The 25,903-nt window shown below is 37.8% G+C and overlaps 4 protein-coding genes across 4 annotated transcripts in view; 1 reads left to right on the plus strand and 3 right to left on the minus strand.

Annotated features, from left to right (window-relative positions):
* The window catches only part of LOC132113629 (arrestin-C-like), a 56,598-nt gene that overhangs the window by 23,021 nt on the left and 7,674 nt on the right, over nucleotides 1-25,903 (plus strand). The gene's annotated exons all lie outside the window — the stretch shown is intronic.
* Nucleotides 1,935-5,872, minus strand: LOC132113626 (uncharacterized). The gene is made up of 5 exons (XM_059521480.1): nucleotides 5,499-5,872; nucleotides 4,682-4,793; nucleotides 4,175-4,388; nucleotides 3,716-3,858; nucleotides 1,935-2,135 (listed from the first exon to the last, which is right to left on the minus strand). The coding sequence occupies exons 1-5, from the start codon at nucleotides 5,700-5,702 to the stop codon at nucleotides 1,978-1,980; spliced, it is 831 nt and encodes a 276-aa protein (XP_059377463.1). The 5' UTR covers nucleotides 5,703-5,872; the 3' UTR covers nucleotides 1,935-1,977.
* Nucleotides 17,778-20,191, minus strand: LOC132113627 (ADP/ATP translocase 3-like). The gene is made up of 4 exons (XM_059521481.1): nucleotides 19,985-20,191; nucleotides 18,529-19,015; nucleotides 18,309-18,449; nucleotides 17,778-18,224 (listed from the first exon to the last, which is right to left on the minus strand). Exons 1-4 carry the CDS (start codon nucleotides 20,093-20,095, stop codon nucleotides 18,067-18,069), a joined length of 897 nt encoding a protein of 298 aa, XP_059377464.1. The 5' UTR covers nucleotides 20,096-20,191; the 3' UTR covers nucleotides 17,778-18,066.
* On the minus strand, nucleotides 21,432-25,243 carry LOC132113628 (solute carrier family 25 member 43). The gene is made up of 5 exons (XM_059521482.1): nucleotides 24,827-25,243; nucleotides 23,336-23,577; nucleotides 22,981-23,153; nucleotides 22,005-22,139; nucleotides 21,432-21,699 (listed from the first exon to the last, which is right to left on the minus strand). Exons 1-5 carry the CDS (start codon nucleotides 25,096-25,098, stop codon nucleotides 21,484-21,486), a joined length of 1,038 nt encoding a protein of 345 aa, XP_059377465.1. The 5' UTR covers nucleotides 25,099-25,243; the 3' UTR covers nucleotides 21,432-21,483.

The raw sequence follows: 25,903 nt of genomic DNA on the forward strand, positions 1-25,903 counted from the left end.
TAATAAAGTAATTGAAAAAGTTACACTACTATTACATTTTAAACAGGGTAACTTGTAATCTGTAACCTATTACATTTCCAAAGTAACCTTCCCAACACTGCTTATAAATCATACAGAATGAGTTTTTTTGAGAAAGTTAAAATGCACAGTTTCCTGTGAGGGTTAGGGTTGGTGTAGGGCCATAGAGTGAAATGTGTAACCTTATGTGCGCTTATGAGATATTAAAGAATCCTGTTCTACCCTGTATTTCTTTTCCTCAAGATTAATGTCCACATATTATGTGTGTGTATCCAACCGTAATGATAAGACACTCGCCAGTGCTAGAAAGCCTTGAATTTTAGATAAGTTCTCTGTGTATGTGTGTTAGTATCTGTCTACACAGGGAGAAGCTCAGACAGTCCCAGGACAAACGATCAATTGCCAGTGTCCAGTGTATCAGATATACGTCTTTGGAGAGTTTATCTAGGTTTTGGAACCAATCAGAATTTTGTTGACTTATGTAATGACGCAATTAGTATCCTCTGTCAGGGTATAACTGTGGTTGATTTTGAGTTGTACGGGGGCGGCCTACGAACTCCGTCGAGAGTATTGAAGCTGACTTCTGCTGATTGAAATTGCAAACTATTTTCTTCAAGTAAAATTATTATTATTAATTGAAATCATCTCTGACTCCTGGTCTTCATTGCGACATATCTGGTCCTTGGGTTTTAACTGTAAATTCCCCTACAGAATATACAGTTATATACAGTTTGTACAGTATAAACCATTACACCTATGGGATGTCCCCACTTTTCACAAAAACAAACGTGTGTGTGTGTGTCTGTGTGTCTGTGTGTGTCTGTGTGTGTGTGTGTGTGTGTGTGTGTGTCCCCGCTTACTTGCAAAAAGTGCTCCAAGGCTGATCTAACTTCTTCTGCGTGTGCACTGTCAAGATCCTTCTTTGTCTTCTCTACTATTGCAGATACGGAGGGTAAAGTTGAACTTCCCTTAAAAATAACAGCAAAAAGAGAAGAAGAAAAAAAACAAGCAGCCACATGCATTAATCAATAATAAAAGAGAAAAAATATTAATGTCTGACATACAAAATAGTCTGGGTTTTGATAGAACGGATGCATTGAAGATTCCTCACCATTTCCTCACTCTCTTGCCAGAGGTTGTGAAAATGAAGTATATCTGATTGGGTCTTTTTCACATCCCAGTTGAGATTCTCAGGGTTATTTCTCTCCTCCAGGTGAACCGTGAAACACAGCTCTTCATTTTCCTTCTGAACCTAAGACAATTTTTTTTGTTTGTTTTTTAATTATTCAACTCAACTTAGCTTGCACGTTGTTTAGCTTTCCTTGTTTTAAAATATGCCTTACATTTGTAACACGGACTGCCCACTTCCCCACCCGCCACATCTCATAGGAAAGCTTAAACTCCATCATGTCCTCTTGGAAAAATGTTGTTAGGTAAACATCCGTTTCACTGTCCTTTTAAAAGAAAGCACAGACAAACTTAGTTGTACTGAAAAGCTTTGTAATGAATTTAATATGCACATTTTTCCATACACAATCGGAGTCCATGCTGCTTCTAATGGAGCTCTCTCTGCTGCTTTCATCATCAGCTTCCATAGCAGCAGATCCTTGTGCCAATAAAGTATTCTGCTCCTTATGTTTTTTCTTTTTGGGTTTCTTTGACTTGACCTTATCAACAATTTTATTAATTTTTTCTTTGATCCTATTGCCTGCTTAAATAACAGTGATAAAACATATTTCAATTACACTTTATTACATTATTAATTTACACTTACTGCTCATTAATCAAAATAATAAAATGAAAGAGCAAGATATCTATAGATCGAATCACCCTTCTTTTCTTTTTTGACTTCAGATCGAGCATCCTCTGCTTCATCTGTCGATCTGTGGAATCCATAACAAGGCCACCAAATGAGATTAATATGATAAATATGCTTAAAATATATGTTTTTGAAATGACTTACCCTTTTTCACATCCTATGGAAGATGATGTGCCTTTCCTATCTGAGTTTGGCCGGTCTCCTGTTGAGCTTTTAGAGGTTACTCTATCCAGCTGCGAAACCAGCATCTGATTCAGGTTGTCTGGATTACAGAGGTATGTCACAAGCACATCAAGAGCTAGAGATGGGCAACAGGAGTAACAAAGAATCAGTGTATTAGTAGAAACTACACAATACAATAAGAACAGCACAAAAATAACTTGTATATGAAAAAATATATATATTTATATGAAATAAATTATAAAACTATATATGAAAAATAACTAATAATGAGAATACAGTCGTTCATTGTTAGTTCATTTTAATTAACAGTGCATTAATGTTAACGAGCACAACTTTTGATTTGAATAATGCATTAGTAAATGTTGAAGTTGATGTTAACTAAGATTAATAAATGCTGTAGAAGTATTGTTCATTCTTAGTTCATGTTAAAGAAGTTAACTAAAGAACCTTATTGTATTACCCAATTGTGTTACCCAATTCTGAAGCCAAAGTTTCCTCAAAAATATTAAGCAACACACATTTTCAACATTGATAATTATAGGAAATGTTTCTTTATCACGAAATCAACATATCAGAATGGGCTTTCTTTTCTAAAGCCCTGGGCTGTGTTCCTTAACACTGGGTGGCATTTGGAGGTGAATTCAATCTCCTGAGCTCTGGAACCTGTGCCATTTCCTGTCTCCTCACACCTGCCCCTCCCCTCTCCATTTAGACCAGCCTGTTTCATTCGGGACTGGGAAACACACCGTGTGCCACATTGATGTGTGAAGAGCAGTCACGCTACAAAAAACATATGTAATCCCAGGCTTTTACCAATCGGAGAGCCAAAATGTACAGATTACGCCGCCATATATCAGAATGTGACACTGACTGAAGACTGAAGTAATGATGTAGAAAATTGTAATAATATTTCACATAATTTTTTCTACATTTTGGATCAGATGAGTGCAGCGCTTTAAGAGAATATATTAAGAAAGACAGTAAAGGTTTTGGGGGAAGTCGTGGCCTAGTGGTTAGAGAGTTTGACTCCTAACCCTAGGGTTGTGGGTTCGCGTCTCAGGCCGGCAATACCATGACTGAGGTGCCCTTGAGCAACGCACCAAACCCCCAACTGCTCCCCGGGCGCTGCAGCGTAAATGACTGCCCACTGCTCCGGTTGTGTGTTCACTGCTGTGTGTGTGTGTGTGTGTGTGCACTTTGGATGGGTTAAATACAAAACACGAATTCTGAGTATGGGTCAGCATACTTGGTGGAATGTCACATCATGTCATGTCACTTTTTAAAAGACAATTAAGAAGCACCAACCATCATGATTTGGTATACAAAAAAATAAAACATTGATTTAAAAAATCATATTGATTTACAATTAATTCTATAAAATAAATTTCATTTTGAATTTATATTAAATATGATGTTGGAGGCAGTTCAAGAAATAATTCACTCTTTGTCGCCATAACCACTGTGGACAAAGGCAAGATCAGTGATCCACACAAAAATGAAGATGAACAAGTTTGTAGAAAGTGACAAGCCTGTTGAGACAAGCCTTGAAGCATTGAGTGGCAAAGTAAAGTTCAGAGATACTGTCCTAAACATAACAATGAATGCTACAAATGTTGATACCAGATAGCTGATGAACGTTCTGACCATTAGAAATATCATTAGAAATGATATAGCACAAAGGTCAGTAGGACTAACCTTTAGTAGCAACAATCTCATTTAGGAAACACTGGTAGAGTTTTGCTTCCAAAAGGTACTCAGGAAAAAGGTTTCGCACCAGAGCTTCAGAGAAGGACCTGAGGACTGCCATCTCCTCAGATCTTGAACCAAACATTGGAGAACTGAAACATGTAAACAAGCGAACAAGCCATAATGACTCATTTTACTAGCAGTATTCCTGGAACTACATCAGGTGATCAGTCATAGGTTAGGATAGAAAGTCCATATGTTTTGGCAGAAATTCCTTGATTTTAAAACATAAGCTCAAGCCCAGCTGCTATGCTGATGGTCTCTAATGGACCAAGCATTAAATAGAAAAGGAAGAAAAAAAATTATGACACTAGATAGTGTCATCAAGATGACACTCATCATAATATTCTACTATAATATTATTAGAATAAATGAGGCATACATAATGACACAAAAAAACTTGCTCACCCATCTGACTGCTTTGCTTTATGCAGGTGCTGAGTGAAGATCCTAATACAACCCACACTGGTAAGAGACAGATTGAAGTTCTTTGCTTTGCAAATGAGTGTCTCGACTATCAGGTTAAACTCCGTCTGTAGTGCCCTATGAAGGGGCTGACTGTCACCAAATTCTGGAACCGTGTACCACGGCTGGACCAGTTGAGCATAGGCACATTCAAAGACTAAAAAGACATTTAAAAATATATAATAATAATTTAAATCAAGCACATCTGCAATAATCCCCTTGTTATACCATGTAAGTCTCTATCACTTTTGGTGGGAAAATTTACAGGATATAAATGCCACACAAACCAATTAAGTATTACTATATTATCTGATTGTCAGCTTCCTGTTCTGACATGTTTACAACAAAATGTCATGGACATGTCAAGAAAATTCCTTCAGTCACTCTCTCCAGATATGCTTGTTAAGCAAAATGGGGGTGAAGCTTATGAAAAACAAAATTCTTATTTACCCTGGAGAAGTGACCTCTGTATATTTGGATATTGCACTGTCTGAGACAAAATCTGTCCGCTTCTGGTAGCATCAATCTCATCAATGACACCAACATGGTGACTTTTCTTTGTCTGAAACAGGATAGTGAAAGTGCAAAGGATTAAATTCCAGTAATTTGACTGATGATGTCTAATATCAGAGTCATGAATTCAGAAATGAGGTCAGTAAGAGCTTTTGTTTTTTACTGGAAGACACTGCATACAGAAATAAGGAACAAAAAGTAATCTGATGATTTCTTTTGACTTGAGAACCAAAAGTCCCAACCAAATTGTTAAATAATTCCGCTATATAGCCTACTATAGTAATGACATGTCCAAATGCTTCCCACGGTGAGTTCTGCCTAAACATTTACTTGTTATGTATCAATTTACAATAACCATTAAAGGTAAATATTCAATTTCACTGCAGAAGCTTTGTTTTGGGACATAGACAATGGTTTCTAGCTGGTCTGCAATGGTTATTTACATTGTGTAAGCTAGAAGACCAAAAGACAAGCCGGAAACCAGCTACCAGCTGGTCAGTGCAGTCCAGTTAAACAGGTTTTTGGAACACAACATTTAATAACCAGCTTAAACCAGCTAATGGAAGCTTTTTGTTGCAAAACATAGCCTTGTTAATAATTAATTCGATTTTTCAACAAGACGGTATCAACCACTCCATACACAAGTTCAAAGTAAGAATACAAATACAAATATAAATAAGAATAGGCTATTCTTAGTGTTCTCAAGTCACCTACGTTAAAATATGCAGGAACGCCGGATTAATCTGATTGTTACCTGTAGTTCTGTTTCTTCAGGTGTATCATCCGTCTGAGTGCTCGTTTCCAACCTCGCTTGTTTTTTGTTACAGTCTTGTTTTTTTAAAGTGAAATTCATAAGGCATAAAAAACAACAGAGGGCTTGTGTCCATATTTGTTCAAACTCTGAGAAGTACCAAAGAAGTACAAATATAATAGAGACGATGTACTGGCAAGTGCGCATTGTTAAAGAGGTCCAGGTTCAGAAATAAATTCCTTTACATTAGATTCAGCTAGCTCAATTCGTCCACTTAAACGCAGCACATATTCCCTCTCATCTGCTTGCATCCAGACAGACGAGACATACTGAATGCAAAACCGGAAGGTTAGTTTGGCTCTAGGAACTTGCGATGATCGGTGCTTTTGAAGGTGTTGCATTTTGCCCCCCATGGTGCTTCTGCTTAATCTTTACTATAATCTGCTTTGTGTAAGTAATACATGTATAGCATGTAGCTCAACATTAATTTTATGGAAAAATCGTTATCGTTCACTTTCACTTTCATATGGAAAGTAAAGCGCGCATCATGCGATAACATCAAGCATATTGTGAAGTGTACTTTCACTCTTTTGTCTTTCTTCAACCGTCGCCGCAGGATGGCACACGTTGAGTAGCCTACATTTTAACGAGAAAGTATTTTAAAGGCTTGTTTGTGTTTATGGGTTGCAGTGTAACGTGTTCATGCTTCGTTTTTCGTCAAAACGATGTGTTGAGTTTCTGGTTCTGAAGTCGAAATTCGCTAACCGCCTATTGTAGCTACTTTGTCCGGAAACGTCACGCACCCTTTCCATCACGGGTAGACTAGTTGCACATATCAGATGTTGTGACAGACAGACATCTTTCAAATATTGAATTGTTGGTTTAATTTCGCTTCAACCGCTTGTGCTGAACTGAACAAACCAGGTATACAAAATGAAAATTACGTAAGGAAGTTATTACAGCTCTTAATGTCTATATCAGTCTATATCAGTAGTTTGATAATACATGTGGTATGTGGACGGGGGAGGGACGAGTATGAAAGTGACATACAGCCAAGTATGGTGACCCATACTCAGAATTTGTGCTCTGGATTTAACCCATCCAAAGTGCACACACAAACACACACACACACAGCAGTGAGCACACACACACACACACCGTGAACACACACCTGGAGCAGTGGGCAGCCATTTATGCTTCGGTGCCCGGGAAGCAGTTGGGGTTTCGGTGCCTTGCTCAAGGGCACCCTCAGTCATGGTATTGCCAGCCTGAGACTTAAACCCACAACCTTAGGGTTAGGAGTCATAGTGTCTAATCACTAGGCCACGACTTCCCCATATGGCTAGTGGACGGGTAGTTTAACAGCTCCCTGCATTTTTGCCTCCCTATGATTCAGTCACACTTATCTTTTAGACAACTGAACGAAACTGTGAACGAATGAGTCTTTGTGAACAGATTCGAGTCACTGAGGTAAATTAAAGGGGTCATATGATGTTGCTAAAAAGAACATTATTATGTATTTGGTGTAATGAAATGTGTTTATGCGGTTTAAGGTATATATAATATATGTTATATATAATATTTAATATAGTAATATGGTATAATATAGTATGTTTTTCCACATACTGTACTTTATTGTTTCTCCTCTATGCCCCATCTTTGTGAAACACGTCGATTTTTTTCAAAGCTCATCGTCTGAAAAGCAAGGTGTATGCTGATTGGCCAGCTGTCCAGTGTGTTGTGATTGACCGAATGCCGCAAGAGTCTGACGGAAATGTTACAACTCTTACCATACTGTCATGTGGTGTCCCAGTCAGAACACCAGCGCGATAAGACAAAAACATTAAAACACATTATAAATTAAAAGTCATGACATTTGCCAGGTATGGTAGCCCATACTCAGAATTGGTGCTCTGCATTAAACCCATTCAAGTGTGCACACACACAGCAGTGAGAAGTGAACACACCCCAGAGCAGTGGGCAGCTATATATCCATTGCCCAGGGAGAAACTGGGGTTCAGGGCACTTCAACCATGGGTACTGAGGGTGGAACAGAGTGCTGTTCATTCACTCCCCCCACCTACAACTCCTGCCAGCAGCGAGACTTAAACCTGCAACCTTCAGGTTACAAGTCCAACTCTCTAACCATTAGGCCACAGCTGCCCCAGGGCATTTGTTGCATCCATTGGGGACACAATTACAGAATCTAATGACTTAAACTGTCTTTTAACACTTTGCGTTGCATCGCGCCGTGTGATCAGAGAAACGACAAACAACAAGCGCTACTCTACACTGCTCAAAACATGCATTTGAATCAAAAGTGGCAAATCCTTTACATAAATGCAAATTTACTTACAGCCGGCATTGTTGTCTTCCCTCCCAGGATCATGAAACAGTCCTCTATAAAATCCGCTGCATTTGAATATTTGGGTTGAACCATTCTGGAACAGTGTTGTGGATACAACTGAACCACTGATTTCTAGTCGTGTCCTCTTTTGGAAGGTCAAACAGTATTTTCACTTTTGCAATGAGACACGCAGCATCTTCACAATTTGGCGGTGGTAGCAACAATAAAGTTACACCTTCTTTCTTTGCGTGAACATTTGGGGTTGCATATGCAAATCTTCCCACATCATGAGGTAGACATATTTGGCCTTGTTTGAATGAGGCGTTTTAGTCTTAACTTTTATAAAGAATATGTCTTTGGGTTTGAGACTTTAGTCTTTGCAACTTAAGGGATCCCATCTATTCATGAACAGCTTGTAACACTCAAAAGAGAAAGCAAAACATGAAATTGCATCATATGACCCCTTTAAAGTGTTCATCACTGGTTGAGTAAGGCCTTCCTCTTTTGCAGGATCCAGTTTACAGGAAAGAAATGTGCTGTGTCACAATGTGCCTACTTATACTACACCCTTAAAGTATGTACTCTTTTGGTGAAGAAAAAGTACACACTTTTTGAGCATTTAAAATTTAATGGCAAAACGGATGTTTATAAAAATTCACATTGTTGTTGTAGATGAAATAACACAGTTATAATAAATAAATAAACATTTATAAATTATTTATAAATTATAATATAATGGGAAAAATGGGATACGGTTAAAAATAATAAACGAAAAAAGAAACCTGTAGAAAAAAACGAAGAAAAAGGAATATAAAGAGAGAGATTATGAAAGATATTATGAAAGAGACTCGTTTGAAGGTAGGAATCCAATACAGTTGACAAAAATGCTAAACAAGGAAATTGGTGAAATAAAGAGTGCTAAAATTCTTAGAAATGGATCATTGTTGATTATTTGTAAGGATGCAAAACATCAAGGGAGAGTAATGAGAATGAACAAGATAAATGGAAAGAGTGGAATGTTCTACGGCTAATGGCAAGAAATTCATAAAAGGGGTTTTCACAGGAATCCCGGTAAACAAATTGGTAGAAGATGTGAAAAAAAAAATCATAACAAATGTAAGTGAAGTCAAACGTCTAAAAGCAAATAGGAACGGAAGTGTAAGTGATAGTACCTCAGTTGTGGTCACTTTTGATGAGGAAGTTCTCCCTGGAAAGATATATATTGGATACATGTGTTACAATGGGAGGCTATACATACATCCTCCACTTTGATGTTTCAAATGTCAGACATTTGGAAATGTGGCAGCGGTGTGCAAAGGAAAGCAAAGATGTGGTAAATATAGAGGAAACCACAAGCGTGGCAAATGTGATGAGGGTGCAAAGCTGAAATTTTGTAATTGTGGAGGGGAACAAAGCTCAGCGTATTGTGGCTGTGAAGTTAGTTAGTAAGTACAAAGAATCAAGGTGGTTCAGGGAATCAGCTATGAAGAGGCAGCAAAGAAGGTTTCAGGAAATATGAGAATGACAAAACAAAGTGGAATTATGTACAAAGAAATAGGAAAATGTCAAGGATGTGATATATTGAAAGAAGAGTCTCAGATAGTGAAAAAGAACGATTTTGTACTGTTTATAGCAGAAATAATAAATTGTTCGACACAGATGAAAAGCCGTATGAAAGGATCAAAATAATTGTCAAATCAACAGAGAAGTATGTACAGTAGATGTAAAAGAGTTGCCCTGTGAAACAGTTAGATATGCCCTCAATGAAAAAACACAATCTCTCTCAGACATGGGCTGGATCTACAATGGTGTTGATCATTATACAGTGGAATGCAAGGAGCCTAATTGCGAACGGTCAAGAGTTTAATAAGTATATTGATGATTTAGTAGAAAAACCTAATGTAATATATACAGGAGACATGCATAAAACTACAATTAGATTTTATTATAAACGGATATAATGTAGTTAGAACAGACAGAGAACCTAGCAACATTTATTCAAAGTGGTATGAAATATAAGGAAGTACAAATAAATTCAAATTAGGAATCATTTAGTAGTAATATATGGACTGAAAGAGGTTGTATGGATATTATTAATAATTGTAATCCATGTGAAAAATTGAATCCAAGCATTTTAGAAGATGTAGTGGGACCACAACAATTCAGCAGAGCATGGTGTGGGGGTTTTAATTAACATAATTCAGTGTGGGGAGTAATGATACTGCTGCAAATGGCCTAGTTATTGAAGAATTTATTGATGAGAAATATTTAGTATGTATTAATAATAGAGAAGGAACAAGATATAATAACAATCATAATACAGAAGCAGCAGTTCTTGACCTGACATTTATATCTAGTTCAATAGCAGGGATCAGCAGATGAAGTGTGTCCAAAGATAATACTGCAGGGAGTGACCATTACCCCATAGTGACTAAAGTTGGCATAAAAATTTATTTTGAAATGGAAATTCTAGATGGAAACTGGAGAATGCAAATTGGGAAGCAAATTGTTCAGTCAGCTGAGGAAACAATACCTAAAACCACATGAGTTAGATGTTCCAAGAGTGCACCCTGGTGGAATATTAAGTGCAAAGAAGCTATAAAAGAAAGAAATAAACAGCCTGATCTCACAATCAAAACGTACATATTTAGACGTAAATTAAAACTGTCCAATACGTATGTGCCTTTACGTATTTACAGTGTCATTTACGTATTATCTGGACGTAATTACAGGTTCGATACGTATCGAAATTTACGTAAAAACAACCTCAAATACGTACAGATAGAACGTGTTCTCTGACCAGTCAGTTATCCATAGAAATTTGCTCATGAAGCTGCTTTTCAATGCGTATCAGATTACTTTTTTAAATATTTATGTATATTTTCCCTTTTTATAATTTTTTTTTGATAAATGTAAGATCCCTATACCTCACCCGAACCTAAACCTACCCATTTTATACAGAATGTTAAAAGAATAAAACATAATAAAACACAATTTTAGTAAAAATATAACATTAAAACGTTATTTTGAGCCACTAACGTTAATCTTACACCTACCCCTAAACCTACCCATAACCATTTCTTAAAACTACATAACTTTACTGTTATAAATAAACAAATAACAAACAAACATAATGTTAATCATTTATTTTTTGCGAAAAAATATCAAAAGTGGTATCAAAAGTAGTTCAAATGATAATGAGTTCCAGTCGCAGTCCTCTCTGAAGGTAATATATTTTTATAGGGTACAGAGCAGAATTTAATTTATTAATCCGTGAAATTATGAATCTGTCTTCTCTCCGTGAAGGCGCACTTGCGCAGTAGCAGTACTGATTTCAAATGATCAACTGAAACACGACATGTCGCAATCTGTGACGAATTATGTGAGAACCAATGAGAGTTCGATATTAGTGCCGTAAACCATGTCGTAACGTTCCTGTGGCGCACTGGCGCTATTTTCAAATTCGAATCATAACGAGCGCGGGCTTTGACTGTGACGGACGCTGTTGCTGAGAATGAAGATGAAGATCGATTGATATGGATATGTTCCTTGCAAACATCTGGATTCTAAAGATATGGAGTACAGCAAACAAATAAAATGGATGTGATTTGTAATTTTATGCTGTGCTTTGTGTATCTATGGTTTGCAGCATGCACAGAAATGTTATTTCCTATTAAGTAGATGAGTAAACTGCTTTCAATAAATTGAATAAAAACATTTATTGATATGACAATTAAATACAACAGATTTAAATCATTAAAGCCACGATTTTAATATTAATACATGGGAATTCATATAAATTCACACTTTACGTTAGATTATTTACGTTTTTTTAGCTGCTAACACGTACGTATTTGTACGTTTTACTGCTATAAATACGTCTAAGTTGTACGTTTTTATGTGCATGAAAACGTAAGTAAATGTACGTGTGGTAGAACCACATTTAACGTAAAAATACACACGTATTCTCATGAGATCACGTTGAAATAAAGCATTTAGGCAACTCAGAAAACATAATTCTCAGGAGGCTTTGATCCAATAAATAAGGGCCCAAGCAATAGTAAGGAAAGCAATTAAAATACAAAAACTTATATTTTGGAGACAATATTGCAGTAGTATTACAACCCGAATTCCGGAAAAGTTGGGACGTTTTTTAAATTTTAATAAAATGAAAACTAAAGGAATTTCAAATCACATGAGCCAATATTTTATTCACAATAGAACATAGATAACGTAGCAAATGCTTAAACTGAGAAATTTTACACTTTTATCCACTTAATTAGCTCATTTAAAATTTAATGCCTGCTACAGGTCTCAAAAAAGTTGGCACGGGGGCAACAAATGGCTAAAAAAGCAAGCAGTTTTGAAAAGATTCAGCTGGGAGAACATCTAGTGATTAATTAAGTTAATTGATATCAGGTCTGTAACATGATTAGCTATAAAAGCTTTGTCTTAGAGAAGCAGAGTCTCTCAGAAGTAAAGATGGGCAGAGGCTCTCCAATCTGTGAAAGACTGCGTAAAAAAATTGTGGAAAACTTTAAAAACAATGTTCCTCAACGTCAAATTGCAAAGGCTTTGCAAATCTCATCATCTACAGTGCATAACATCATCAAAAGATTCAGAGAAACTGGAGAAATCTCTGTGCGTAAGGGACAAGGCCGGAGACCTTTATTGGATGCCCGTGGTCTTCGGGCTCTCAGACGACACTGCATCACTCATCGGCATGATTGTGTCAATGACATTACTAAATGGGCCCAGGAATACTTTCAGAAACCACTGTCGGTAAACACAATCCGCCGTGCCATCAGCAGATGCCAACTAAAGCTCTATCATGCAAAAAGGAAGCCATATGTGAACATGGTCCAGAAGCGCCGTCGTGTCCTGTGGGCCAAGGCAATTTGACATTCTTGTTGGAAATCACGGACGCCGTGTCCTCCGGGCTAAAGAGGAGGGAGACCTTCCAGCATGTTATCAGCGTTCAGTTCAAAAGCCAGCATCTCTGATGGTATGGGGGTGCATAAGTGCATACGGTATGGGCAGCTTGCATGTTTCGGAAGGCTCTGTGAATGCTGAAAGGTATATAAAGATTTTAGAGCAACATATGCTTCCCTCCAAACAACGTCTATTTCAGGGAAGGCCTTGTTTATTTCAGCAGGACAATGCAAAACCACATACTGCAGCTATAACAACAGCATGGCTTCGTCGTAGAGGGTCCGGGTGCTAACCTGGCCTGCCTGCAGTCCAGATCTTTCACCTATAGAGAACATTTGGCACATCATTAAACGAATAATACGTCAAAGACGACCACAAACTCTTCAGCAGCTGGAAATCTATATAAGGCAAGAATGGGACCAAATTCCAACAGCAAAACTCCAGCAACTCATAGCCTCAATGCCCAGACGTCTTCAAACTGTTTTGAAAAGAAAAGGAGATGCTACACCATGGTAAACATGCCCCGTCCCAACTATTTTGAGACCTGTAGCAGAACTCAAAATTGAAATGAGCTCATTTTGTGCATAAAATTGTAAACTTTCTCAGTTTAAACATTTGCTATGTTATCTATGTTCTATTGTGAATAAAATATTGGCTCATGTGATTTGAAAGTCTTTTAGTTTTCATTTTATGAAAATTCAAAAAACGTCCCAACTTTTCCGGAATTCGGGTTGTAGAAGAGAAGTACAACTATCACATGTATGGGGCCTGATCAGAAGAATTGGGAGGGGGTCAGAAGAAATTATGAATTACAAGAGATAATCTTTCAGTTGAGGCCAGACAGAGTAGGAATAAAGTCCTTCTAGCTACAGACCAATTGCCTTGACTTCACATTAATGCAAAATCATGGAACTAATTATCACAGAAAGAATTACATACTTCCTGGAAATTAAAACTCTTTTACCCCATATCAGAGTGGGATTCGTAGGGGTCATTCTGTATTGTGCCTAGAGTCAGACATAAAGAAAAGCACAGACCAACAAAGTAGTAATAGCAGTCTTCTTTGATGTGGAGAAAGCATGATATGCTCTGGAAGGAAGGATTACTGATAAAATTAAAATCATTAATTAACGGTATATATAATTGGGTTTATGACTTTTTATTTATCGGGAAAATACAAGTGAGGGTAGGTTATGAATATTGCAAAGTATACACTGTGGAGAATGGTACTCCACAAGTGCGTGTAGTTCATTATTATTCAAAATGATATAAATCTTTGTATGCAAATGACGGGGCTTTGTGGATTAGAGGCCCCAATATATCATATATCAATAAGAAAATGCAAGCAGCAATTGATGAAGTGGAAAAGTGGACCAATAAATGGGGATTTAAATTATTTGTAGAAAAAAAAATCACAGGTTATTTTTTTTTTTTTTTAAGACTGCACAAAATCTCATCTCTTTCTTTGAATCTGTATGGGCAACAACTTGAGCAAGTCAAATCCTTAAGGTTTCTTAGGGTTTGGTTTGATGAAAAATTAACATGGAAAGTTCATCTGAATAAAATGAAGGAGAAAGGGAAAAAGTTCATCAACATACTTCGGTATATAGCTGCCCACTGCTTCGGGTGTGTGTTCACGGTGTGTTCACTTCTCACTGCTGTCTGTGTGTTTTTGGATGGGTTAAATGCAGAGCACCAATTCTGAGTATGGGTTACCAAGCTTACCATACTTGACAAACGTCACAACTTTCACTTTTTTTTACTTTCACTAAAGCAAGAAATATAGGATTACATCATTTTACAGTACAATAATACAGTATCAGTTCCCTCTATTCCTCCCTGGTTATTCCCCTTGCCAACTGATGACCTTGGTATACAACAGGAACTGAAAGACAATTCTAATCAACTTCTGATATAATATATAGTCCAGAATTATTTTGACCAAAATTTCCCACAGTCAATGGTTTTATTTACAGATGGATCCAAAGATCCTGATATTGGATATACAGGTGCAGCAGTATACATTCCAATGTGTGAATTTTATATTAAGAAAATAGTAACTATTTGTCAGTATATGCTACAGAGCTATTGGCAATATTATTGGCCCTACAGTAGGCAGAAGAGAAATAAATAAATAACACTGTCATTGCATCTGATAGCACTTCTGGCAGGTAATCAGTTAGGATGGATATTATTAATGAAATATTCTGCAAGATGCACGAAATGAAAGTTCAGGGTAAGTCTACACAATTCATTTGGGTTCCTGCTCATGTTGGAGTGGAGGGAAATGAGAAGGTGGATATTCTGGCTAAACAAACTAAGAATAAAGCAAATAGATCTACATATTCCATTAAGTAAAGCAGAAGCTAAAGTATACATTAGAACATATACACAATCAGTATGGCAGATATATTGAGATGATCATGAAACAGGTAGACATTTGTAAAATACAAAAAACAATTTATGTTGGGAGAGAGTAGGAATCGAAGAGAAGGAAATATTACACGTCTTAGAATTGGGCATACTGGACTTAAAGACAATTGTGAATCAAGTAAGTAAGCATATATATATGGCCCTTTCCCCTCTCTCCCCCATCAAATATATAGCATAAATCTTGGGCCACAAGATAGGTAATGTACCTATAAACCTATAAGCTGGTTTCCCAACCGCCAATAAAACACTAAAGAAGATAGTTGCCATAGAGCATGCAGCTGTATTTAGTCTTTTAGAGTCTTTGGTGTGCACGGATGCACAGTCCAAAAATCCACCTGAAAAAGTAGATCATCTGGGGACTTCTGGCATACTATTTTTAACACACTATGCTTTTGGACACACTTATTTTTATGTCGCATATTTTTTAGGATGGATAGTATGAACGTTACGACACAGGCTTGGATTCCTGGACACGTTCATTCAGGCAGCTGACATATGATTAAACTCTCCTCTACAGTCACATGGAGAGCACCCAGCCACTGCCAGCCAGAGATTAAACCCATAAAATAGAACCCTATGACTGAATCTGCACAAGTCATGTGATCTGAGAGTAGAACCTGCTGCCAGCCAGCGCAAGTTTGAACCACCTTCCCAGGATTACGACACGTTCAACAAGTCTGACTCTTGTGTAATCGGTGTATCCCGTTAAAGCATATCACACGATCCCTTAGAGAAATGTTTTAATTTGTTCTAGTGAACTTTGCATATTTCTCATCTAGCAGTGACAGAAGAGTTAACAGGACAACCGACAAATTCATACAATGTGTACAATTCATATCAATGTTTATTACTCGTGATACATTGCTAATTAATTTGAATTCCAAATTATTTATTAATCCTAATACATGAAGTCGTGGCCTAGTGGTAAGAGTTTGACTCCTAACCCTAAGGTTGTGGGTTTGAGTCTCGAGCTGGCAATACCACGACTGAGGTGCCCTTGAGCAAGGAACCAACCCCCAACTGCTTCCCGGGCGCCCGCAGCATAAATTACTGTCCACTGCTCCAGGTGTGTGTTTACAGTGTGTGTGTGTGTGTCTGTGTGTGTGCACTTTGGATGGGTTAAATGCAGTCACCATACTTTGCTCTTGTCACATTTATAAAAAATATAAAAAATAAAAAAAAATTGGGGGGGCAGCAGTGTGCCAAGCAATCAAAAGGCTTCCATCACACACAATTTAAGTATATTATGAAAACTCAAAAAAAAAATTTAAGTATCTCAGGGCTGTATTATCACCACCATCCACTATTAATCCCTGCTGAACATCCTGTAATACCCTACTCAGAAACTCACCATGCTTGAAGTGAGGGTGATGCAAGGACGGATTAGTGTGCTAATTTACGACTAGCTTGATGACTGCTAAGAGGTCACACACAAGCCGCCTTTTCCAACATACTGGATTACACTGGAGAAGAGCCATTAGTCTTGCAGCTATTATAAACGTTCAGTTTCATTCATGCCTCTTAAATGTTAACAGATCACCTATAACCTATGGATAGGAAGCACAAGCTTGAAGACATTTTTTGCCTTCAATTTCTTTCATGGGATTCCTCTATTGCAGGGTTATTCAAATCTTATCCTGGAGGGCCAATGTGAGTTTAGCTCTAACCCGAATCAAACACACCGGAGCATGCTAATCAGTGTCTTCAGGAACATTAGAAAATCACAGGTAGGGGAGTTTGATCAAGGTTGAAGCTAAACTGTAGCACATTGGCCCTCCAGGACAAGATTTGAAGAACCCTGCTCTACTGGCTTTAATCTCAACTTGATTCACAAACATTTGAATCTTCAGTCTGTGAGAACTTGAACAAGGAATATCTAAATCAGCAAAAATGCAGATGCACATGAATTCATACAAATTGAGGAGATTCAAGTATACAGAAACAAGTAGGGCTCCAAAACATAAGTCTTGTGGGACTGGATTACATTGAGGGGCACAAGTGTCCCCTCAGCTGTCCTTGGCTCAGACTCAAGCATAACTCTGGAAGGCCAACAGGATATGAGGTTACAGCTTATAAATAAAAGAAATGCCGCCTGACACTCAGGGAAATGCTTAAAGGCATGATAGACATCTAGCATCTAAAGAAACACTAAGACACTTCCAAGTGACAACTCTCTGATTTGCAGTTTGATTTGATCAGACTTTAACTGATAAACTGACTGTTTTCAATTGTCCTCTGGTCTTATCGGCACATTTTTTTCTGTTTAACACTGTAAAGCTGCTTTGAGGCAGCTATATAAAGGTTCCTTGATTTGTTTTAATACCACGTAAAAAAAATGGGCCTACTTCCCTGACTGCCTTAAGAAAATCTCATCAATTTCTGACAATTTAAGCTGCAAAAAAAAAATTCTGCTAGTTTAATTTGCTGACAAGTGTGGGGACAGAGTTTGTTTGAATTAAGGAACTGGGCAGAAGCCATCCAAATGGCTGAATCACAACACCTGTAGCAAGATATAAAAGGTAGAAACGAACAGACAAACAAAAAAAAAAACACCACAGGAAGTTATGGTGTAGGTTCATTCAGTGGGTCTTTATTGATACATTGACTAAAAACGGACCAGCTGGAAAACAGGTAGATTTTAGCACCTGGGATTCTTTCTCTCTGGGAATGACAGGATGGTGAGGGGAACAAGAAGAGAGAAACCGGGGCAAAAGAAAATTGTTTTTGCAGTTTCCCCCAGTTCAACTAGTATGGACATACTAGTTGGTCCCTATAAATAAGGCGGAATTTGAGAGTCCTTCCGAATGTACAAGATATGTTAGAGTTAACCTCTCACATTGAATGGTAGACAGGAAACGCTTAAATGACCTTCTTCAGCTCATCATACAAGACCAGCACAAAGGCACCACCCATGCCTCGGAGAACATTAGACCAGGCTCCCTTGAAGAAAGCCTTGCCACCTTCATCACGTGCGATCTTCCTCCAGCAGTCAATTGTGCCACTGTACATGATGTCGGCTGCAACAAAAGAAAATAGGGGTCAATCCACTGCTTTAACTTGTTAAACTGTATTGGAAACATCTTTAAAAAGGGTCAACTGACCTCCTTTGCGTCCAGACTGCATCATCATACGACGACGGACTGTATCGAAGGGGTAGGATGCGAGACCAGCAACAGCAGTCACAGTCTGAGCGATCATCCAGCTGACAACAATGTGGGTGTTTTTAGGATCTGGCAGCATACCTAAAGACAAAAAAGCAGATGTAATGACTTTAGCAATGCCACACATTAACGGTGATACCTCAAACGCAACATGACTCACCCTTGGCTGTGTCATAGATGCCGAAATAGGCAGCTCTGTAAATGATGATACCCTGCACAGACACATTGAAGCCCTGGTACAGACCTCTGATGCCATCAGACTTGGAGATCTTTACCAAGCAATTACCCAGGCCACTGAACTCTCTTTCTGCTCCAGCCTTGCCGACATCAGCGGCCAGACGGGTTCTTGCGAAGTCAAGGGGGTACACGAAGCAGAGGGATGTGGCACCAGCAGCACCACCTGAGGCCAGGTTACCAGCAAAGTACCTCCAGAACTGGGTGTGCTTGTCTACACCATCGAGGAAGACCTTCTTGTACTTGTCCTTAAAAGCAAAGTTGAGGGCCTGGGTGGGGAAGTATCTGATGACGTTTGCCAAGTTTCCTCTCCAGAACGACAGGAAACCCTGCTCCTTGGGAATACGCACCACGCAGTCAATAATGCCCTTGTACTGCATATCCACAGTTATCTGTTTGCTAGCATGTTGCACCTGTAAACACAGAAGAAAAATCAGTGAGTGCACACAATGAAAGGCAATGCAATGGAAAACAGTGATTGAAATGGACTAATTGAAGCCTCCAACGTCCCAAACTGAAGCAACTAAAACTGAAATGGGTGGAAAATAGTTGAAAAACCAATTTCCTCTGTACAGAACAAAGTCACTAAGGATCCACGAACATCGCGTGATTATGCGAAATGGAAAAAGCCGGCAAAATACGCGATGTCTTCCGGTGACGGTTAGGTGGTTTCTGTAAAAACTGTCGGCGAAAACACTGAAATTGTTATAAAAGGATGTGAAAACTAGAAATATGCAACATTAAATCAATGTCGCCATACGATACGCCCATTAAACACCATGTCCTCAAACAATAACGGTGGGACTTCGTTCTAGGGCGCGAGAGTTAGCTTGCAAGCTAGCAATAAAGGCCTAGCTATTAACAGGCCTCCCCTTCTCGCGACCTTGGCACGATCAGTAAGGATGCTGGTTTTAAAGAAATAAAAAATACGTCTTTCCAAATCCCTACAAAAAAAAAAAAAAAACACCACAAAAAAAACACCACAATGGTCAAACATTGGTTAGTGGTTGAGGCATTTCTCAGGTTCTCTCGAGGAGGGTTGGTAAATGTTAGGGAGCACTCAAGGCATAGTCGATCTTCTAACAAATTATTTTACGACCAGCTTTATTTCAAACGGCTCAAAGTCTACTTTAGAAACACACAAAGATCAAGATTCTCATTTAATCAAGAGGTTCACCGTTTCGTTAGGCGCTCTTTGTTCAAATAAAATAAAAATCCCAGGTTAAAATCTGAAAACACTCTTGGGTTGTATTTGAACCACAAACTCTTCTAGGATAACACGGTGTTGTTTGTGTTCACATTTTAGCCCATCATGTAATCTTATTTCTTAAAATTATGCAATCGTATAATCGCATTAATATAACCGCGTAAATTAGCGTTACCTGAAGCAGCAGCTTGACTCTCTCGATGGGGGCTACGGCGGTTTTAGAGATAGCAGCGGCGATACCACCGGCCAAGAAGTCCTTGGCGAAAGAGATGGCGGTCTCGTTCATTCTTGGGTGTTCTTGGAGAGGTGTAGCTTCAAGAGGACTATCCCGCTCTGCCACAGGACTCGCGTGGAAGGCCGGTTGATTCGAAATGGCCGAATGAAAAGTTGAGAAGAGATTTTTAAAAGGTTCGTCTCGCGAGAGGAAACGTAGCCACTGCTTCTAAGATTCGATTGGACTGTCGACTAAACGTCACAGATTCCTGAAGGCGGGACGCTTTTATGATGACAGAGATGAATGGCTCAAAGTTAGAAAGGTAACCTTAAGCCTTCTCAAGGTGGACAACAGGAAGTTTTTAAAACCTATAAAAATGTTTCAATTTAATCATTAATTCATGACTTACAATATTTAAAACATAACAAAAACAAATGTGCCCTGTTTTTGATGCCCACTGATAATCCAATGCAGCAAGAGGATCAGGATTGTCCAGTTCTTAGTTTCAGCTGTCAAGCCACGAAGCAGTTCTACAAGGTGACATAGCATGCATATTTGTCACTAGCTTGACACGACTGTCTTTAGTTAATGATCTCCAAGAGAAAAAAAGCCAACATGTCAGTACAAAGTCCTTCACATGACTTTTGACAGGGAACATGTGACATCACAAGAAAATAAATAAAAATCAATACTGCCTGCATCCCTACCATCTCTACTAATGCAATTAAATTTTGTTTGTATTATAACAAACAAATGAACGGATAATAAAGTATGATGAACAACACAATAAGTTGACAATTAGTACTAAGATAGGTTTATTGCTTATACTTACACATTTTTTACAATGTGCTTAAAGATTTCATCTTTAACAAATCTCATCCTTTTCACAGCTGAATCAAAGATGGTGACAGAGTTACCACGTGTCCAGATCAGCAGGATATATATATATATATATATAAATTTAACCACAATATGACCTAAAAATCATGTGGTTTATAAATGACAGAAGACCTTTAAAAAGTCCCAAGAGCTAAATTTCAGTAAAAACTAATACTCAGATAAAGACATTGCTCTATATTTTTTAAATGATGTTCAACATATTTCCTGAGAAGTGATTAAAACAAACGTTTTATATTTCTGCAGTTCTTGAAAAATACTCTTTCAGTGGAGCATAAAGCTAAAAGCCTTAAATGTCATAACGCTGAAAGGAAAGGGCACCTTTAATACCGCCTCTTAGGTGCAATAATTTCATTTAAGGTCATTTGAGTCTGATGGGTTTGAGGTACAGTACAATGTACGTAATGGACTTGTTTAAAGAATGTACATCTGTAATTAATACATTGTGCCTTCCGGCAGTACAAACACCTTATACTTGTTATCAGTATCTATATAAATAAATTAAATGAAATCAATGCACTTCTCAGAGTTTTGTTTATTACTGATAACTCCTGTTGGATTAGTTACCAGCGGTTTCCTATGGATGAACTCTGTGCTTTGTGTGATTTTCTGTTTCTCAGGTAGCGCTTAAACTCCTGCAGTTCATGTGGGCCCAGGCTCTGGTCCACGCCTGGTTTAGGTTGGTAGCTTAGTGGAGAAATGATGTAGCCATTCCGGTAAAGACACACTTGCTTACACATCTCAAAGCAACTGAAAAGCAGGCCAAAATATGGGACAATCTGTAATGTCAAAACAAAACATAATATTAGTAACGAAAGGAAGTAAAAAAGCATTATTTATATAAGGTGCTTACACAAACACCAATTAAAAACATTTAAGCATGCTATTTCATGCAGAGGCAGCTCAAGAAACTCAATTTGTCCTAATCATTTAATATAGTGCAAGAAAAGAGACTGTTGTTGAAGATATAATACAACCCTGTGATTATTTTAATGAAACTTTTTAGAACAATTTACACAGAAATCATGCAGTGCTTGAATCATTTTATCTCTGTCATCATGTAAACATATAAAACAAATGTCACCTTCACCAGGTTGGCTGTAAGGCCACTCCAAAGAGCCACAATGCTCTTGTTTTTGATGATCTGTCTGAAGCAGTCTATCATCCCATTAAAATGGACATCAACTCCTCCACAGTGGGGCAAAAGAAGACTCTGGGCCTAGAGTAAAGATTGGAGAAATATTCCTGATCATTAAGATTTAACTATATACTCGCATAGAGAATACTGACACTGTTGTTTATAAACAGGAATAAGTTACATCAAATTAATGCATAGTGTAGATGAGAATAAGTTACATCAAATCAATGCACAGTCACAGTGTAGATGAAACTAAATAAGACATTCAGTTTTTATTAAATTCATATGCATTTGTTTTCCAGTAACAACCGACTACTCTGCTGTATCACATTTTCCTACACTTATCTACCCTTAAACCCTCTTGATGTATGTTCTCTGTGTGCTGTGTTGACTGAGGCTATAGACTTTGTTCAGCACCAAACTGAAAGTCTCAGAACATTTAGCAGCTTTGGGAGGTTTATTCCTGAGATTGCAATTTGACTTGCAAAAGCGGGAAAAAAAAAGATTTTTTTGTTTCTAGTTGAGCAAAGCAAAACATAAATTAACCAGATCAGATACAGCGTTGTGTGTATTGTATGTGAGAGGTCAACTATCTTTAGACAATTTATCTTTGGCACAGACAGACGCTGGACACTATGTACATTCTCAGCTGCTGTCCTTCAGAATGGGGTCTCGCATTGTTCTGTGTGACCTGTTTAGACTATTTAGAACTCAAATTCATGTTTCTTTAAAACATTTTAATGTTTCATTCTTAACACAAATTAACAAAGGGGCCACCTCCAAGTTAAAAAGGTATGAAATTTAGAGAGACTAAGTCTGTGACACTGGTATTATTGTGTCCCCTTGTGGTGAGATATAGCACACAATACCCACTGTATTGTGTGCTACATCTCACCACAAGGGGACACAATAATATTCTCACCTGCATCTTCTTTTTAACAGTTTCAAAGGGGAAGGAAAGAGTCTGAGCGACTCCTGCTGCAAGACAGCCATTGATGAAGTTCTGCAAAGACGTGAAGCGAACATGACGCTCCTGCCACAGCTTGTCCAAATTGACATACACCGCATAGCAGCCAACAGAGAAGGGAACGGCACCTATTCCACAGTAATCCAAACATTAAGTCCCATTAACTTTCCAAGCAGAATTGTGAGAGATCCCGAATTTTAGTAATATTATTAATTAAAATGTTTTAGCTTGGTTTTGATGTTATTAAAAGCAAGCAGGTTTACCTTAATTTGAAGGTTCTGAGGCATAAACAGACTCAACTAATACATACCTAACACAGTGAGTGAAAAACCTCTGTAGAGAGCCTGAAGTCCTTCATTTCTGTAGATGGTGGAGAGAGAATGCAGCAACCCTCTGTATGTTGGTTCTTGGCAATTCTGAGCAATAAGTCTGGTTTCAACCACCTCCAGTGGATATGTTGCTAGAGCGGCAGATATTCCTGCCAGCCCACCGGCAACTATAGCTCTCCATTGCGAGATATCACCCTGTTCATCAATGTGAAGGTGGACAATGCTGCCAAAAATATAATGAAATGAATAGTTGTGATATTGCAATATAGCTGAATACCATTCCCACAGAACTTTCAGCATTTTTGAGTTAAGAGTATCAGTCATATCTACCAGATACATCTGACACCTAAAACCTAATAATCTAAAGGCTAAAATTTTGTTAAATGCTTTAACTTAATAATCTTTTAATTACTAAACTTACAGCGATGTATCTAAATTTTAAGAAAGTGTAAAAATATGACCCAGTGTTAATATGCAGGAATTTACTGTATTGCAATTTCACAGGTATTTTACCCATATTTGGAATTGTGCATTGCGTTGTGTCTTAAGGTTGAAAGAAATGTACATACGTTTAATGGCAAATAACATTATCAGTTTGTGTATTATTTATTTATTTACCAACCAAAAAGGTTATCAGCATATGGGAATCAGCTTATGAGAATGATTTCTGAAAAAATATGTGATGTGAAGTCAGGAGTAATAGCAGCAGAAAGCTTTTCAGCTTTGCCATCACAGAAATAAATTACATTTTAAAATATATTCAAACAGTAAACTGCTCATATACATTTTATTCACGTTTTAAAATGTAACTGTTAACTGTATTTAATATACACGTTCTTTTCATAGGAACAATACAGGTCGGAATGCCCTCCACTCTTTTTCCTGGAATACTGGAACACTATGTACGAGTCTTCCTAAAACAGTTTCCGGTGTCTCCGTTAACCCCTGCAGCACGTGAAAATACTCGTGACCGGTATAATTATGAAGTACTTCTGAGAGCCCCCTCTGATGGGCGTGGCTAAGTACATAGTTCATTTTATGAATGCACAGAATTAAGGCCACACCCACTGCAGCTTCAGGATGCTACACGATTGGTCAGGGAAATGAAGGCGTGATGTATTACGTCACGTTGAACTAACGTAAACCCCCAAGTAATACAAGCTAAGCTAATAAAGGCAAAAAGGGAAATTTGAATCATAATTTCTTAAAACGATCTATCGTAAATCTAACTTGTTAAGCATACTTTAATGCGTCCTGATTTGTTAGTATATAATTAATTAACAATTCAATTATCTTTACTCTTCAACCTTAAAAGGCTATCAAGCTAACACGTCAACTTCCTGTTGTCTTTGTTTACCATCACAGCTGATCGAAAAGTTTATCATATCTTAAGAATGACACAAGTCATCAATACGTGCATCAGACGAAAATCAACCATTCATTATTTAATAGTAGAAATGTATCATACTTACTTTTTGTAAGTTGCTAAATGTATAGCACTGTAGGGAAACAACCGTAGACAGGAAACCATATTCCCCTTCCAAAAAGCTCGAAGTCCCTCATTCTGACAAATAAAAACAAAGCTGTGGATGAATCCGCGTTTACAGTGAAATGTTCCTATTTGACTCAAAATCTTCACGACTTCCAGAGGCGACGTTACTGTTTTGCTAAAAATCCCGGCAAAACCGACGCACAGTAAACTTTGAGAACTTGTCAGTCGGTCGTCCTTTTTTACTGTGGCCATACTTCATAAGGACAACGATTTTCTGCTCCAGCCGTTAAAGTAGAAATAAGTAGCGGATGAAAATAAACACTAACGGCTCTGTTTGACACACAGGCATCCGGCTGCAGCGCAACATGTCACATTGGTGGATCATTTGGTGGAGGCAGGGTGTGGTTAGTGCACGCGCAAGGTTGGTTGCATGCAAAATCAAGCCATAATAGCTGCCAAAAAGCTATAGATAGAAAGAAACCCCACAAACAATCTTGTGTTTCTTAAGAGAGCCACACAAATTTAATGTGTTTTCTTTTTTCGCTTATGGGGCCAATGCAAATCGTCTGAAAAACGATGAATGAATGGATCATGGACACATCGTGGTGTCAATACATACACTCCTCTTAGTCTTTGACAGTGTGTGAAAACAGTTTTGAAAAGCCCTTTGTCAAAACCAGATCAGCTAAATACATTAAATGAAGATATGCGTTTCTACAATATGTACTTCTGTTGCAGGAAATTTGAATGTAGGGCTATTATTCCAGCAAGAAAAAAAATGGGTAACATCAGAACTCTGTGACCTAATTAGTCAGTATAGAATTATGAGCATTATAGTTTTTTATATATTTGGGGTCTTGTTTCGTCTCAAAATACATCGTACACATAATGTAGCCTATATATATTTTCGGTTCACTATGGATATCTGAATAACGTGTAGGCCTAATATGATAGTGTAAGATAGATCGATGAATATTAAGAATAAAAATGTTTAAAGATTCATTCGATCTTTTTTCCATTCAAATAACAGTTTATTTAAAATATTATTTTAAATTTT

Source organism: Carassius carassius, chromosome 33, assembly GCF_963082965.1.
Source record: "Carassius carassius chromosome 33, fCarCar2.1, whole genome shotgun sequence".
NCBI classification, from domain to species: domain Eukaryota; kingdom Metazoa; phylum Chordata; class Actinopteri; order Cypriniformes; family Cyprinidae; genus Carassius; species Carassius carassius.